Source organism: Siniperca chuatsi, linkage group LG14, assembly GCF_020085105.1.
Source record: "Siniperca chuatsi isolate FFG_IHB_CAS linkage group LG14, ASM2008510v1, whole genome shotgun sequence".
In the NCBI taxonomy this organism is placed as follows: Eukaryota; Metazoa; Chordata; class Actinopteri; order Centrarchiformes; family Sinipercidae; genus Siniperca; species Siniperca chuatsi.
In genome coordinates, this window is record NC_058055.1 from 11,823,906 (window position 1) to 11,839,282 (window position 15,377).

The 15,377-nt window shown below is 38.7% G+C and overlaps 2 protein-coding genes across 3 annotated transcripts; both read left to right on the plus strand.

Annotated features, from left to right (window-relative positions):
• The first annotated feature begins 335 nt into the window (after positions 1–335).
• On the plus strand, positions 336–7,880 carry spag7 (sperm associated antigen 7). Its single transcript, XM_044223001.1, has 7 exons — positions 336–1,469; positions 4,253–4,320; positions 4,826–4,914; positions 5,031–5,115; positions 5,201–5,290; positions 6,464–6,620; positions 6,748–7,880. The coding sequence occupies exons 1-7, from the start codon at positions 1,385–1,387 to the stop codon at positions 6,861–6,863; spliced, it is 690 nt and encodes a 229-aa protein (XP_044078936.1). The 5' UTR covers positions 336–1,384; the 3' UTR covers positions 6,864–7,880.
• Positions 7,881–8,638: 758 nt separating this feature from the next.
• On the plus strand, positions 8,639–14,906 carry chrdl2 (chordin-like 2). Of its 2 annotated transcripts, none has more exons than XM_044222999.1 (11): positions 8,639–8,823; positions 9,272–9,384; positions 9,547–9,640; positions 9,728–9,873; positions 11,257–11,350; positions 11,596–11,657; positions 12,152–12,320; positions 12,443–12,631; positions 12,725–12,913; positions 13,593–13,685; positions 13,826–14,906. In XM_044222999.1, the coding sequence occupies exons 1-11, from the start codon at positions 8,748–8,750 to the stop codon at positions 13,957–13,959; spliced, it is 1,359 nt and encodes a 452-aa protein (XP_044078934.1). In that variant the 5' UTR covers positions 8,639–8,747; the 3' UTR covers positions 13,960–14,906. The 2 variants fall into 2 exon arrangements, with proteins under 2 accessions (XP_044078934.1, XP_044078935.1); XM_044223000.1 differs by having other exon boundaries at positions 8,641–8,823; positions 12,725–12,898.
• The last annotated feature ends 471 nt before the right edge of the window (positions 14,907–15,377 follow it).

Here is a 15,377-nt window from a genome sequence, read left to right on the forward strand (position 1 = left end):
CTAAAAACAAGGACAACAAAGCTGAACAAAGATAGGTCACAATAAACATAGAACTACAAATAAAGCAACAATGACCAACAACATGCAATATCTTTATACAAGTCAAGCGTTTCTGTAAACTGTAAACAGATGCAAATAGTAGCCTACAGAATAAATATTAAATGGAAAGACTAGGGACAGACAGGCGCTTCCTTTACAATTAAGAAATAAGTTCCTATATGATTTTATTGTCCATTTTATTTCATTACCAAAAATAGATATTACACCGTAGTAATACAACTTTCTGGTACAGAGGGTGGCGATAGATATTTTACACGCCGGTTTTTCTACACAGCGAAGAAAAACTCTGGTCATCTGCGCCTGCGCAGCTCGTACAGCTGCGGTCAACAACACCAGTCAAGTTTTCAGCTACAGTCAGCAACGTTTTTAATTAACATGTTTAAGTGGAAGTAGAGAACTTTTGATCATAACAGAATAACGTAACTTTCACCACTGCTCATTTTAGTAATCACACGTCACAAGTTTTGTTGGGAAGCTTGACGCTGACGGCTAATGAGCTACCACAAGCAGTATGCAGTAAACTGCAAGCTGATGTTAGCCAACTCGCTAACCTCTATGGGAAATTACAGTTATAAGCTAACAGGCTAGAAAAACTGTGGAAACCGGAAGTGCAGTGGTGCCCTTGCCTTACGAAAGTCACAACAAACTTTTAAATTAGGCATTGTAGATCTAATATGAGTGACGTTTTAGCAACTGGATTGCTTATTTCTCGTCTCAAATGTGTTCAGAAACCACTGGTTTCCCCTTTGGTGGACTGCTAAGGTGACATAAGTGAAAGTTTGCGTAGCCAACTTCATACAACGGAACCCTACTACGCATGCTCAAACCCCATTGGCTCACAGAACCAGTGGCCTCAGGAGGGAGGGCTGCAGTTGGACCTGGATCCTTCTCCGCCCACGATCCTGGGGAAATTAAGGCTCGCTAGCTAATGCTGTAAACCAGAAACAAACATCTATGATCCATTGTTTGTTTTATAATCTAAACAAAGAACACGTTTTCTTGCGGTGGCCTTGGTGGCAGTGGTGAAAATTACTATCTTCTGTTATGATCAAGGAGTTGATACGCCATAAGCAGAAAGCGTACAATGGAGTGAGTTGTTTGTGTACCTCCCCCCTTACAATACTGTGAAGTGATTCGCTGAATCATAAAGTGATTGATAACTGGTTCAGGCGGCGTATTGGTGAAATTAGTTTTTGACTGACAGTGGATTGTAAGCCACTGATTGGCCAAATAAAGACATGATTGACAGTTGCCACGCCCCCACAAAGTCCCCGGTCGGCAGAGATACAAACTTGCTCTGGACGGTCTGTCCTTTCATTCCAAGATGGCGGACCTCCTAGGCTCAATCTTAAACTCGATGGAAAAGCCTCCAACAGTCGGCGATCAGGAAAGCCGACGAAAGGCTCGAGGTACTAACGTATTGCCTAAATAACGACTCATTTTGCGTTAGTTTTAAGCTGTTGAAACGGATATGATAAGGGACTTAGATGTATGTAATAATGAAAAGGACAGGCGACGAGAGCGTTTCTGGTGCTGCCATTGGCCAATTGAGCTTTCAAGTAAGGGCTGTTGGCCCCTTGTTTAGCACCGCCTCAACGGAACATGCAGCCCCGCATGTCCCGCACACTACCGCGGACCAGAGGTCAGAGCCTGGACTAGTGATGTGGGGAACGAAGCTCTCTGAAGCACTGAATCACTATGAAACTACAAGTCAAAATGGCGATATCAGCTGGCCAAATCTTAGTGTTGCATTTGTATGAATGGATTACTGTGATAAATTAATCAGAATACAAGTGGCACTGCTGTTACAGTAATACAAACCTAGCTGCTAAAAGCATTATGTAAACAACCAGCACTCATGGTGCTCTGCCTTTTGCTTAGTTAGATATCCATTTCTTCTAAGTCCCTGTTATTTCCATTGTTGATCAGTTTTAGCTACCTTTTCTCTCTGCCAATGAATTCACACTTTAGACTTTTCAGAAACCATTATCTTTGCTATTAGCTTAGGCTTTAGCAACTTACAGTTACAGTAGATAAAAGTGAATAATAAAATGTGTACGTCCTAGCTTTGTTCATTTGTAATGATAAATACTATAGATAAGACAGTAAACCCCTATTGCATTTTATAAGTTACTGAAAGCTTCCTTTGAGACTTTCAGAGTTACGAACAGCAGTTACTTTTCCATCAGACTCCATTTATATCTAATAAAAACAGCTGTAACTTATAACTGCCATGTGGTTCCAGTAAAACATGGGACATTTGGAATATGTTATAAAATTTCCTGTTTGTAGAACTAACGTGAAAACTGGGGTGTATTCCATAAAGCGGGTTTAGTCAAAACTCTTGAGTTTGTTAACCCTGAGATGAGGGTTTTCAGTTCCAGAAAGAGAGGTAGCTACCGACTCTGTGAACCTAACCTGCTCGCTGGCAGTTTTTCTTCACCAAACCCAGAGTTTCTCTCTGTCTCCTCCTTCTTACAGAGCCAGACATGCTGTTTCATTTGCTCACTCATTCAGTCCGTATCAAAGCGCATTAATTAGCAGAGGTTTACTGTCAGAATCAAAATCCTGGTTGGATATTAGTTTGTTACACAGGACTATCTGAAGTTACCAATTTTATGCACTGTCAGTCATTTCTTTGAACAGCGGTTTTTGCCCTTACATTCAGATATTACACAGCATCAGGTCACTCAGAGTTAAACCTCTGCATGTCCTTTTGTTTTTATAGTTTCAGTTAGTTAGAGCAGCTCCACTAAAATGTTTATTGCACATAATATGTAATCTCAGTTTAAATTGTAAAAATTGGTATGAAGCTTTAGACATGTAGGATCAATGAATAATTATCTCTATCGCTCATGATGTGATTGGTTGCATTGATGGAACATAATTCCTATAATATTGGAGATTATATGTTAATATTTCTGAGTTTATTCTGATTGTGGTGCAGCTGCACAATGGTTAGAAAGTGAGTTTTTTAAAACTGTGTATAGTCTGAATGTGTTTTAACAGCATTTCAGTGACTATATTTAAATTGACTACATTTGTTGAAGTAGCTGAAATAAAGCCACTGAATGCTGTTGAGCCATGATCCAAATAGATTGTATAAATTGTATAGTATAAAATTTAAAATCTGCTGTATTTTAACCTCTAGGCATTTTCAAGTGCAAATCCCCAAACACATTATTACTGGATCAGATTGTGAGCTTACAATCATGTCTCTATGTCTTTGATCTATATATTTCGTCTTCAGTTGCTGGTCCCGTGTTTTGTCAGATTAAAGTTGAACAAATATATTTAAAATGTAAAGTAGGCTGCAGCCTAATACACAGTCAGATTCTACCACTTTATCATCCATTAAGGAAATGTAAGTCTGGCATATGATGAATTAAGGACAACACTGAATAAAACTTTATTGTGTTAACTTATTGACACTTTTCCCCGCTCTGACTCAGGCTCTTTGTTTTTTAAAGATAAATGTGCAAAGTCTGCATATACATGCATTTATATCTCTACATCCACTGGATTAAAATGGAGGCTCTGCCTGTTATTTAACTGTTGTCATGGTGAATCGTAGTATTGGAGCTCTATTGATGATGGTGTTTTTCACCACACGAGCCATACTCAGAGTGAACATGCTCAGAGTGTATTGAACTGACTCTGATCAGCTGTTCTGTAACTGAAAACTGTGAGTTTTCCATCTCAGTGTTCATCAGCATAAAGTTTGCTAAACCTGCTTTCTGGAATAGACCCCTGTACTTCTCCAGAGCCAAGCTCAAAATTGTAACATGGTGTCAATGCTGAGTGGAGAATTGCTACAAATAAACACTTCATCCACATTTCAGTTGTTGTGAAGACATAGCCACAAGACGGCTGTGATTAAAAAGTGGCCAATTCATTAACTGTAATGCGTATGCCTGCCAATAAAACATCAGAGGCTGTTTGCCTGTAGACACATGCAACAAATAATAGGATTTGAGTCACTCTGTACTCCAGACCAGAATGATCTGGAAATGTGGTTTTGGGATTACAGGAAGTCTGTCTTTTGATTAGCCTTTTTGTGACTTAAGTTTTTAAAAATACAAGTAGGCCGGTTGTAGTTAGACTACAGGATCTGTGTTTACAACGGAAACTTTAAATACTATCGGACATAAACAAAAAACCCACGAAAACTTTAACTTCTATCCTTTTTAAGAGCAAGCAGCGAGACTCAAGAAGATGGAGGAAGACGAGAAAAGAAAGAAAGCAGAGTTTAGGAAAAAGGTGAGAACTTAAGTGTTGCATCTAATACACATTGAATATACTCTGTGGCCACTTTATTAGGTACACCTGTACAATCTAATGCAATCCAATACAACTGTTCTGCCATTAATCCTCTATGATGTTTTGTGGACGTTGTCGGAAATGTTTAAATTCAATTATATGTTCGTTATTGAGGTCATAATTAAAGGTGGTGTTGTTCTAAACTACATTATATTGAGAGGTGTTTGTCCTTCCTATTGACAATCTTGATATAATGCAATCTAGTAAAACACCACCACTAACTATGACCTCAGTGCTAAAACTTTTAATTGCCTTGAAGACAATCTACAAAAACTGAACATTATAGGCATCATAAAAGTAGACTTTATGGCAGAACAGTTGTATTGGATTGCATCAGATTGTACACATTTACCTAATAAAGTGGCCACTGAGTGTAGTTCTGGCACAGAGCTCCTGTGGCCTCCCTTCACCACTGTTTATCACATGCAAAACATCTCTTGTGCAGATGGAGAAAGAGGTGTCGGATTTCATTCAAGACAGTTTGCAACAGAAACGAAAATATAATCCTATGGGGAAGATTGAGAGGAGTATATTGTAAGTAGTCATTACTTCAGATAATTACAGTACAGTAAGCCCCTTTAGGTGAGAAACATGACATGATTTGTCATTTGCTCACAACTATTTACTTTTCCTTTCTTCCTGTCTCTTAGGCATGATGTTGCAGAAGTGGCTGGTCTGACTTCTTTTTCTTTCGGGGAGGACGAGGAGAGCCGTTATGTCATGCTTTTCAAGAAGGTCTGATTGCTATGTTTTTAATCCAGTGTTAGATATTAAAATAATGTGGCGAAGTGTGACAAATTTCCACCTTGTGCTGTGGCAGGAGTTTGCTCCATCAGATGAGGAGCTGGAAGCTTATCGCAAAGGAGAGGAGTGGGATCCCAAGCTGGCAGAGCAACGGCGCAGACTAAAAGTAAGACTGGATGCTCTTTTTTTTTTCACTGAAGCCCCCTCTCAGACATGCACCTCTTTACATTAATTTGATAGAACCGTGGTCACTTTAACGTAAAAGTGACGGTGGCAATCTTACTAGGTTGGACCTAGTAACATTTCCGTATCACTTTCAACACAGCACGAGTCTGGATTCAATACCGTCATAATAACGTAAAGGCTGCAGCAGCACAAAGTGAAACATGCAGAGAGAGCGACACAATCTAAGATCACTGTAGAAGATTTATTATCTCGTGTCTTCATCTCTTATGCACAGAGAAAATAAAATCAGTTTAATAAACCAGGAAACACTGCAAAAGAGCCAATTTTAAGTTGTTGAGGAGATTGATCTTCTCCAATCAGATTAGTCTATAAAAACAATTTTCCCATCAAGGTGCGACTGGGGCAAAAGACATTAGAAAACCCTTTAATCAAACCAGTCTGTCCCTATATTTTTAATTTTCATTCATGCCAACTGCGTAGATGAATAAATTAATATCCGGCAAACACTTTACATACGGCATGTGAGAAAGCAGGAATTAAACAAGAGTCCCAACTTATCAACCTGTCAGTCAATGTTTGTGCATGTCGGACAGGCAGCAGAATTCGCTCTCTAATAACGTTAAATGATGAAATTGATGCAAAAATGTATCAGTGGATTCACTTCATTAAGGCCTCCAAAATAAGTTTTAAAATCCATCTGTGATGCAGCCTGACAGAGAACTGATAACATTATTGGATTCAGACATATCATAAATTTCCTGAGAGTCAAGAGAAAGTGGTTCTCTGTAGAACTGCAATCACTCAACACTCAATCACACGACATGTTGTACGTTTGGGAAAGTGCCTTGTCTTAGATTTCCTTGACTGGAAAAGGTCTTCTTTGGCTGTGGATATCATTATTGTGTTGCTCTTTCCATGTATTTAATATGCATAATCTACAGCTGACTGCTACAAGTCCCTGTACTTTCTTGGGAGGGATGTTGAGATATGTTAATTCATTTACTGAAGTAGAAGCTGGTGACTCAGGTTGAGGCAAAGCAGGTATATCTAAATATAAGTTTTACATTTTTGATGACATCTTACTATATAATGGGTGGATTTATCCTTAAATTTCCGTCGCTCTCTCTGACTTTTTCTTTCCTCTTCACTGCAGGAACAAGCTGCATTGGAAGAAACAGCATCCAGTCAGACAAAGAAGTCAGAGGCATGTCCCAACTCCAACTACAGAGACAAGTACAGTCACCTGATTGGCACCTCAGCTGCAAAAGATGCAGCACATACACTAGAGGCCAACAGTGCTTACGGCTGTGGTGAGTAAATGTTGTTGCACTGATCTGTCTCATAGAAACACTGTATTGCTTTGCCTCACATAATTCACACCACAGTTCTCCTTCCCCCTCATTATTTACTCATTATGTCTGTGTTTTTCTCTCCCAGTGCCGGTGGCCAACAAGAGGGACACTCGCTCCATAGAGGAAGCCATGAATGAAATCAGAGCGAAGAAACGGCAGAAGCAAGAGGACGACACAGCGGCACACAGCAGCAGTTCTTGAGTCTCTGCCATTTTTCATTCCTGTCTACTGGGGTGGGTGTGTGTGTGTGTGTGTGTGTGTGTGTGTGTGTGTGTGTGTGTGTGTGTGTGTGTGTGTGGGTGCATTAGTGTGTCTGTGTGCACAGTCCAATTCATCCTATAATGCAATATCCTGTACTTAAAAGCATAACTTATATGGCAGGTGTTGAATCAAGTATGTATGCCACTCTCTGTGTTGAAATCATGAAATCTTGTTTGGTGGAGGTACTCAGGTGTGTCTGATCCAGGAGGTGGATTACTATACATGTTTAACATTTGCTTGTGACATTCTGTCAATTATCAAGCTTCTCACACACATGATTGGACCCTATATAGTATGAGGAAAAGAAATGTGTCCAGTGGGCGCTCAGCCACTTAAAAACACCCAACGATTTTTAAAGGACATTTTTTTGGCAGTGATTGACATTTTTGATGTAGATGTGCATTTACAGTTCTAAGTGACATTTTTATCATTAAAATATTGACAATTTTGAGACTGGATGACGTTTTGAAAGCATGGCTGAAAAGTCCCACTCAGTGTTCCAAATATCCAGTGCAGTTTTTAAAAGGGAAACAGGGATGCCGTCTATTGACAAGCTTTCGGTTAAATTAGATGATTTTTTTTTCTCAACCTGTTTCAGAACTTTGTAAAGTTGGAAGCATGCCATTTCCTCCATTGCAAGAGGAATCACATTTTAGAAAATGTGTTTTGTGAATTTTATGAATCTGTGATCAAGTCTGAGATTTTCTTTGTTTCTATACATCTGCACTAACTGTGAATTAAACTGTTACTCCAAACTAAATGTTTTATTATTAAGCTATGATTGCTCCCAGTAGGCTTCATAGTAGGGAGTGGAAGTACCAAACTCATTGTAGAGATATTGGTCGCAACTCTTTTGTTTGTAATTTCTTCAAGTAAGTTTCTTGGCATCTTGATGTCTATTTTAACATGGTTGCACTGTTTTATCCCCCGATGTGTGTTAATAAATGGAGAACTGTCTGTGTGTTGCCCTAATTTCTGCATAGCCTAATCTTTGCATTTTGACTGGTTTTGGTGTTCACTACATGGTGCAGGAAACTTGACATCATTTAATCCAATAATATAAAACACAGACTCAAAAATGATAATTTCACTTTCACTGAATGTAACAGAAGATAGCATAATGACTTGATCATAAGTGCACTACTGGTTATCTACTTATATAAAGTTTAATATATCAACCATACACACTTGTGTATTTATATATCTGACAACTATCTCCACTTGAGTAGACCAATAGACAAAATATGTATGCGTTTATGCATTATTTGGCAGTAGTGCAATGTCACTAAGTACATTTACTCATTGTTATAGATAAATCTAGTATAATTAAAATGATGTCCCCCGCAACCAGCTAAGACATTAGAACATTAGAATGCACCTTAATGTATAAAGTAATAATAAACAATAATCTAAGTAACACACCATGAAAGTGGCCATTCTGTCGGATAATGAGTACTTTTACTTTTGATATTTTAAGTAGGTTACATTTAGCTGCCTCTGTATGTGTCTATAAGTAAAATTATGAATGCAGGACTTGTAATCGAGTATTTTCATAGTGTGGAATTGCTACTTATACTTAAGTAAAATATCTCAGCACTTCCTCCACCTCTGCTATTTGCTAACTCCGTATCTAATCTATTTTAGGGCCTTGCGTTCACTCTACTGTTTTTGAGCTGGCGCTGCCTCTTGTCTCCTGCAGGAGGCGCCACAGATCAACCAAGAAAAATATTTGGGGTCTTTTTTTAATCCGTGTTTCACAGTGTCCTGCCGTTTCTGCCTCGCAGGAACACATATGTATTGCGCGTTGAAGGCTCAGTCACGCACATGTTAAAAATGAAGTCCATATTTTTGTTGTTTTTCATCATTTGGTTTGCAGATGCAGAGCTAAAACCGCGGAAAGGTAAGACCAGACCCCGCTGATGCTTATTCGGTCCTGATCAAACGTGTGGGGCTTGAAATAAGGAAAAGCATGAAAATGTGACAAATAAGGACAGTTTTCTCGGACTTAGCCGAAACTGAGTTGATATTTTAAGATTAACATCCTCTGTTGGTCTAAACATAACTTTGGTGTTTTGCAGTAAAGCTTATTTACCTCATTCTGTCACAGAAGCCATCAAAAGTTAAATCATGACTTCTGTTTGTCTTAATGCTTATTATGGGCTGTAGTGAGATCAGTGGCATTTGCAGTTTCACATGTTTTCCTGCAGTTTGCATTACTTTGACAAAATGTCTTTGACAAATGTTTTGGGTATTAGTTCACATGCAAATGCCTTTGTTTGTGCCGTTCGGTTCATCTGCGCCATATGCGTTTCTCAACACTGCTCATCCTCCTCATTTTTGACACCCAGGGTCCGGGGTAGTATGTACTTTCAAAGACAAGACATACAGCCCAGGAGACAGCTGGCATCCCTATCTGGAGCCCATCGGATTCATGTTCTGCATGCGCTGTGTCTGCACAGAGGTGCCTTTTAACATTTACAAACTTTTATCACTTCAGAACCAACATTTAAAGGAATATTACTCTCAAATTGCTCGGTTGTCTAAAGAACTTGGAGTTGCTGACATAGTGGTTGGGATTTAAAGGTAGCCCATGCTTGTAAACTCTAACATTGCTCTCTCTTAGACAGGCCATGTGAAATGTAGCACAATCAAGTGTCCTGCTCTGCCATGTGAGAACCCAGTAGCTGAGCCTCAGCAGTGTTGTCCAAGATGCACAGGTAGACAGAACTCTTCAACACCTCATCAGTTTTAGAGAGAGACGATTCTCGTTGTGACTCCTGTCCCGTGTGATGTGCCCTCCTCAGATGAGCCCAGGATCCCTGCAGGGCTGAGAGCTTCAGTGAAATCCTGCAGGTATAATGGAAGTATTTATCAGCCAGGGGAGACCTTCACTAAGCACGACCTCTTCCCATCCAAGCAAAGCAATCAGTGTGTTATGTGCACATGCTCTGTAAGTTACATCTAATTTACTCCTTTTGTTTTTTAGTCAGACTGGGTTTTTATTGATCTGGTGAAAGTATATCATATCCTAAATGCATCCGGTGTGTACGACATTTAAGGTCTGTAATTTTATGTGAGCTCAAGTTCTCATCCTGCATGTAGTGAAACTCTAAAATAGCAGAATTTTCAGATGCATCTTAATCTTAAAAAATCTATGACAAAACCTCAATGCTTGCCATTGGTGACTACGTTTGCAATCAAATGTTTTCCTACAGAATATTTATGAATTCCTCACAATCCTCCTTTGATTGGAAATTGTTCTTTTCCTCTTAAACAACCTATTTAAGCTCTACCACCACAGCTTAAAAGTGGTGAAATAATTAATTAATGAAAAAATCAGCTTTTAATTACTAGATGTGCACTGAACAAAGTACTCAACACAATGTTTTTCTTACAATTAGAAAATGTGTGTTTATGCTCACCAAAACTTTTTTACATTAGAAATATTGCTGGAGCCTCCACACCAGTACCACATAAAGGCCATTTGTATAACATTCCCACAAGTTACAGCAGTGGTCCACGTATTAAAATGTCTCATATTTTGTGCACTGAAAGATTTGAGATTTTTCTAAAATTCATCATGTGTGTGTTGTGTTTTTTGAGGTACATGTAATGTCATTGAAGAGTATCTCTGCCCTCTGGTTCGCGTGTTGGCTTTGCTTGTTTGTGATCGGCACAAGAGAATGGATGAAAGTTTTAATTCAGAAAACAAAAAGCAGATATCAGAGAGGAAAGCGGAAGAGAAGCCAAAATTGAAATCACCTTTTAAAGGGCCACATGATGTAAGAAGTTAACTTTATGAGTTGTTAAGTGGTGTTCGTTAACAGATGTTTCTAAGTTTCCAAGGAGACAACACATAACAATGTATTTAACCAAATGATTCCTAGTAAGAAAATATGTTAATCAACTTGATTATTTATGTCTTGAGATGTCCTGAGGTTTATTTAGGTATTAGAGCAGTTTGTCCATTATTTGTAGGGTTGCTGGTTTAAGTGTCCTTAAGCAAGACACTGAACCCTTAATTGCTTCTGATGAGCAGGACGGCACTTTGCACGGCAGCTCAGTATATGAGTGTGTCTACGTACGGCAAAAGAAAATGTAATTCGTTTTGGACAAAAGTCAAATAAATGTAATGTCTCATTATGTTTTTGCTGGTATTTTTCAAGAATGTTAGACCTCAGAAGACACTGCGATGATGTTGTTTGGACTGTCTATTATTCCAAGTGATATAAATACGTAAACAGGTCTAGAGAGACCTGCAGAGACTTTGGAGTGCTTAAGCCTTGCCTTCTTGGAAATTTTAAAAATAAGAAATTTTCCCTTTTTTTCTCAGAATGGAAACATCTTCTGTGCTCTGAAAACATGCCAACCAATCACATGTTCCTCACCAGTCTCAGTTCCAGATACCTGCTGTTTGGTGTGTAAAGGTAGACAAACTCCTCCAAGATGAGAAAATGACTGTACTCTGTTTCTAATCTGCAATACATTTTTTTAAGGAATTTAACATGTAGATTAGGCGATACGATCATTTCATCATGATACAATTCCACTAAAAGTAGATATATGATCATTTTAATTACGGCCCAGCCCTAATGTAAATGGCTGCCATGTTTTCCATGTTAATTACATTGTCCTTACACTTGGTTTTGGTCTTTGTCTCTTTGGTCTTTAGATCATGGCACCAGTGGGTCGTCATCAACTGAGGATGGAAACCAACAACTGAACAGAGGCGTTGTATGTTCTTGCTGATATCTTAGACATTGCTTTCATAAGAAAGTTGCCTATCTTTGGAAATATATTTAAATGTAGTGTAAGATAGCAGTGTGGTGTTATCAGTTGAGCAGCTGCACTTTAATAGCAGAACTTGGGTTCAAGTCTCACAGGCAAGTGTAAGGATAATTTGCTCAACTTGGCATCAAATCATTCACATTATTTCTGAAACATCCATTTTGCTGTGATCATCAAAGACAACGGCTTCAAATTTTCTCTCCAGATCCATGGACCACTTGGCCTGATAATAAGACTGAACTGCAATGTTGTTTTATTTGAATTGCTGACAAAATCTGCGATGTGGGCAGTGATTCAGAGATCTGGAGCATGTCTATAAACTTTTACGATTTACGGCTAAATATGATGTTCCTTCAGATATCACTCTGGGGAAAAGCAAGTAAAGCCAATAGCTGAATAGATGAAAGATAACTGTGTTTTATTTTATGTGTTTACAAAAGAGGCATTCAGTGGACCAGTGTTCTGGAGAGCAGAGCAGGGCGCGGCCCGACAGGGCCACTCCACCCAGGGTCAGGACTTCTCCTAGAGGCCTGAGCCTCAGTAAACTTAACCTCAAAGGGGCTTCAGAGACTACTGTGAAGATTTTGTTGCAGAGGAAACACCAAAGAGGTGAGACTTTGTCAAAACAGAAAGATCCTGTATAGGTATTTGATTTTATGGACCTGTTCCTCACAACTTTACGATGGATTCCATATGTAGCACAACGCTCAGATGTTTTCCATTTCTCTCAGCGTGTTTATACAATGGCAAGACGTACTCTCATGGAGACATATGGCACCCAGTTTTGGGTAAGGTCCTGGAATGCATCCTGTGCACTTGTACTGATGGCCTCCAGGACTGCAAACGCATCACGTGTCCCAGCCAGTACCCATGCCAACATCCTATGAAACCAGCAGGAAAGTGCTGCAAGACTTGTCCAGGTAGTCAAACATGGCTCATAACATAATCAACTGTTTATACTGACATGATGTTGATTGGCTGTAAACATTATCCAACTCTGTTTTTCTCTCTAGAAAGTAAAGCTGAAAGTAACCAGACCCAGTGTTATCTCGGCTATAAGAACAACCTCTTGGTGTATAAGGTGGAATCATCTTTGAAGGTTGACTCACCCAACACAGTTAGAATCATTGCTGTTGAAAGACAAAGTACTGCTGAGGTTGAAGTGCAAGTATGGAAGGCTGTAGAAGGTACTGTAAATACTGGTGAGAACTATATTAATGAAATGGTTCGACATTTTGGTAAATACGCTTAGGCACTTTCTTGCGGAAAGTTAGGTGAGAAGATTGATACCACTCTGATATCTGTCCGTTAGCTATATAAGCTACAGCCAGCAGCCAGTTAGCTTAGCTTTAGCTTAAAGACTGGAAACGGGGAAGCTTTGGACAGAGCTAGGCTAGCTGATTCCCAGTTTCCAGTTTTTATGCTAAGCTAAGCTAACTGGCTGCTGTTTGTAGCTTCATATTTATCATATACAAACAAACGTAAGGGAAATTGTATTTATCAACGTAAATGGACGGGACAATGATAAGATGGGCAACGATATTAAGTGCCTTGAAGAGGAATTTTGTTTCCTATATTGAGAACTTCTCCTTCGCGGGCCTCTGCAACCTTCAGTTACACATAACACCCTTCTCTGTGTAGCTTTGCAAAGGATTAGTGTTTCTCCACAGAAGCATAATTCCAGCTAAAAAGAAACATGCGCGAACATGTCTGAACGACACCTGTATACGTTCGCAAAATAACAAATAAGTGTATTTTCCAAAATGTCAAACTATTCTAATTGTACAAATCTTTATATCCAGTCTATGGTACAAATATACAAATATCTACAGTACTGCTGCACCACTGTATGACTCTTATCTGAGATCTTTATTTATACAGGTCTTTTACAACTAATGGAAATTGGTGACGTTCAAAGAAAAGATATTATGGATCATCCAGAGAATTACACATTACTTACAACCCTGGATGAAGGTTTGTTTCATGATACCTTTTTTTATTTTTAAATTCTGGAAATACTCAGTAACTTAGTATAATTTGGTGAAATCCTCCGTTTTAATATGACTGTTTTGGTTTTGGTGACAGATTTATATTAATTCAAGTAAATTTTTCAGACACGTGGAGAAAATTTAAAGAGGAGGGAGACAATCTGAGTAAAGCTTCTCAGACCACAATTTGTGAAGACGGCATTCGGGAGATGGTGACTTTCCTAAATCCCAAGCAGATAGAAGACCTGTGTTCACCCTAATAGTTTTTCCTCCCTTGACACTCTTTATATCTCCAATAACTACATGGTTAACATACAGTACATACTTTTTTCATACATGTTGCACTTGGTTGTCCCACGTCATTCCTGTAATACAAGTGGAATTTCTCATTTATTATATTGTTTATTGTTTTATACATTGTTGTCAATCGTGTTTTAATCATCACACATTTTTATTTGTAAATTATTAGGTTACAAAACACAGGCCGTAGCTGTGTTTGATAACTGTCATGGTCATAAACTGGCAGATAGTTCTGCCTCCTGTCGTGATTCAAACATTATTAGATTGGGTGGATTTAGGTGCAAGCTCTAAACAAAATGCAACAAAAGGCTTTGTTGACTCAATGATGTTAATATGTGCATCTATTGAATGACTGAGGCAATATCAGTATTTCTCAAACCCTTTGCTTTAACCATATGAAAATAATTAGTATTTTAGAATATGTTGGCCAAGAGGCCACGCTCTGTTCAGAATGTTAAGGGTTTTTAAGGATGTTATATGATCATCAACATATTTATTGTAAATACAAATTGAGGATTTGTCACCTTATTTAAAGCGTATTGGTTCTTGTATGATTTCTGTGTACATACATTTGACTGTCTGAATGTTTTTTGCATGTAGCAGAAAGAGGCATTGCATTGGGGTTCAGTCTGCCAGTGAATACACAGCTGTGTCACAACTGTGTATTTGTTAGCGTGAAAACAGCCTTCCCAATTCTTTCTAATAAATATAGACCTACTCTAGCTTTTCTAGCTTTTATACAGCCACAGGATTTGGTTTGTTATCAGAGCCTAATGGCATTTTACAACTCCACATACCAGAAATATTTGTATTTTAAAGTGGTCATAGTTGATGTAGCTGAAATCAGTCTGTACCTCTGCTCACAATTTTAACCCATAAAGTTGTCTCAGTGTTTTACACCAGTGAACATTTTTGTCTGATTTGTTTTTAGCTGTAACTGTCATGTTTATATGGTGCATAGCTCACATGTAAAGGAGTCATTTGCATGGAGTCATACACAGTAGGACATTGGGAATATGGCACAGGCTTAAGATGTGGCTCAGAGCTCAGAGTTTTTTTTTTTTTTTTGAAGGCGTTGCTTAAAAACGATTTGCTGATTCATTCATGGTCTGCATGCCGGCCACAGCAGAGCGGCCCTAACACTGTCATCGCCTGAAGGCTTCCATTAAATAGAGCTCCAGAAGGCTGGATAAAGTGTTTTCCCGCTAGAGATGAAATGTTATCAGAGGCATGGAAATCAAAAGCAGAAGTTCAAACTGCCTGCACCCCCCCAAACTCACACACACACACACACACACACACAATATTTACCCAACACCAGCATTTTCATAAAAATCACTTGTCATTAGTTCATACCTCGATGAGACCAAGATTCTGA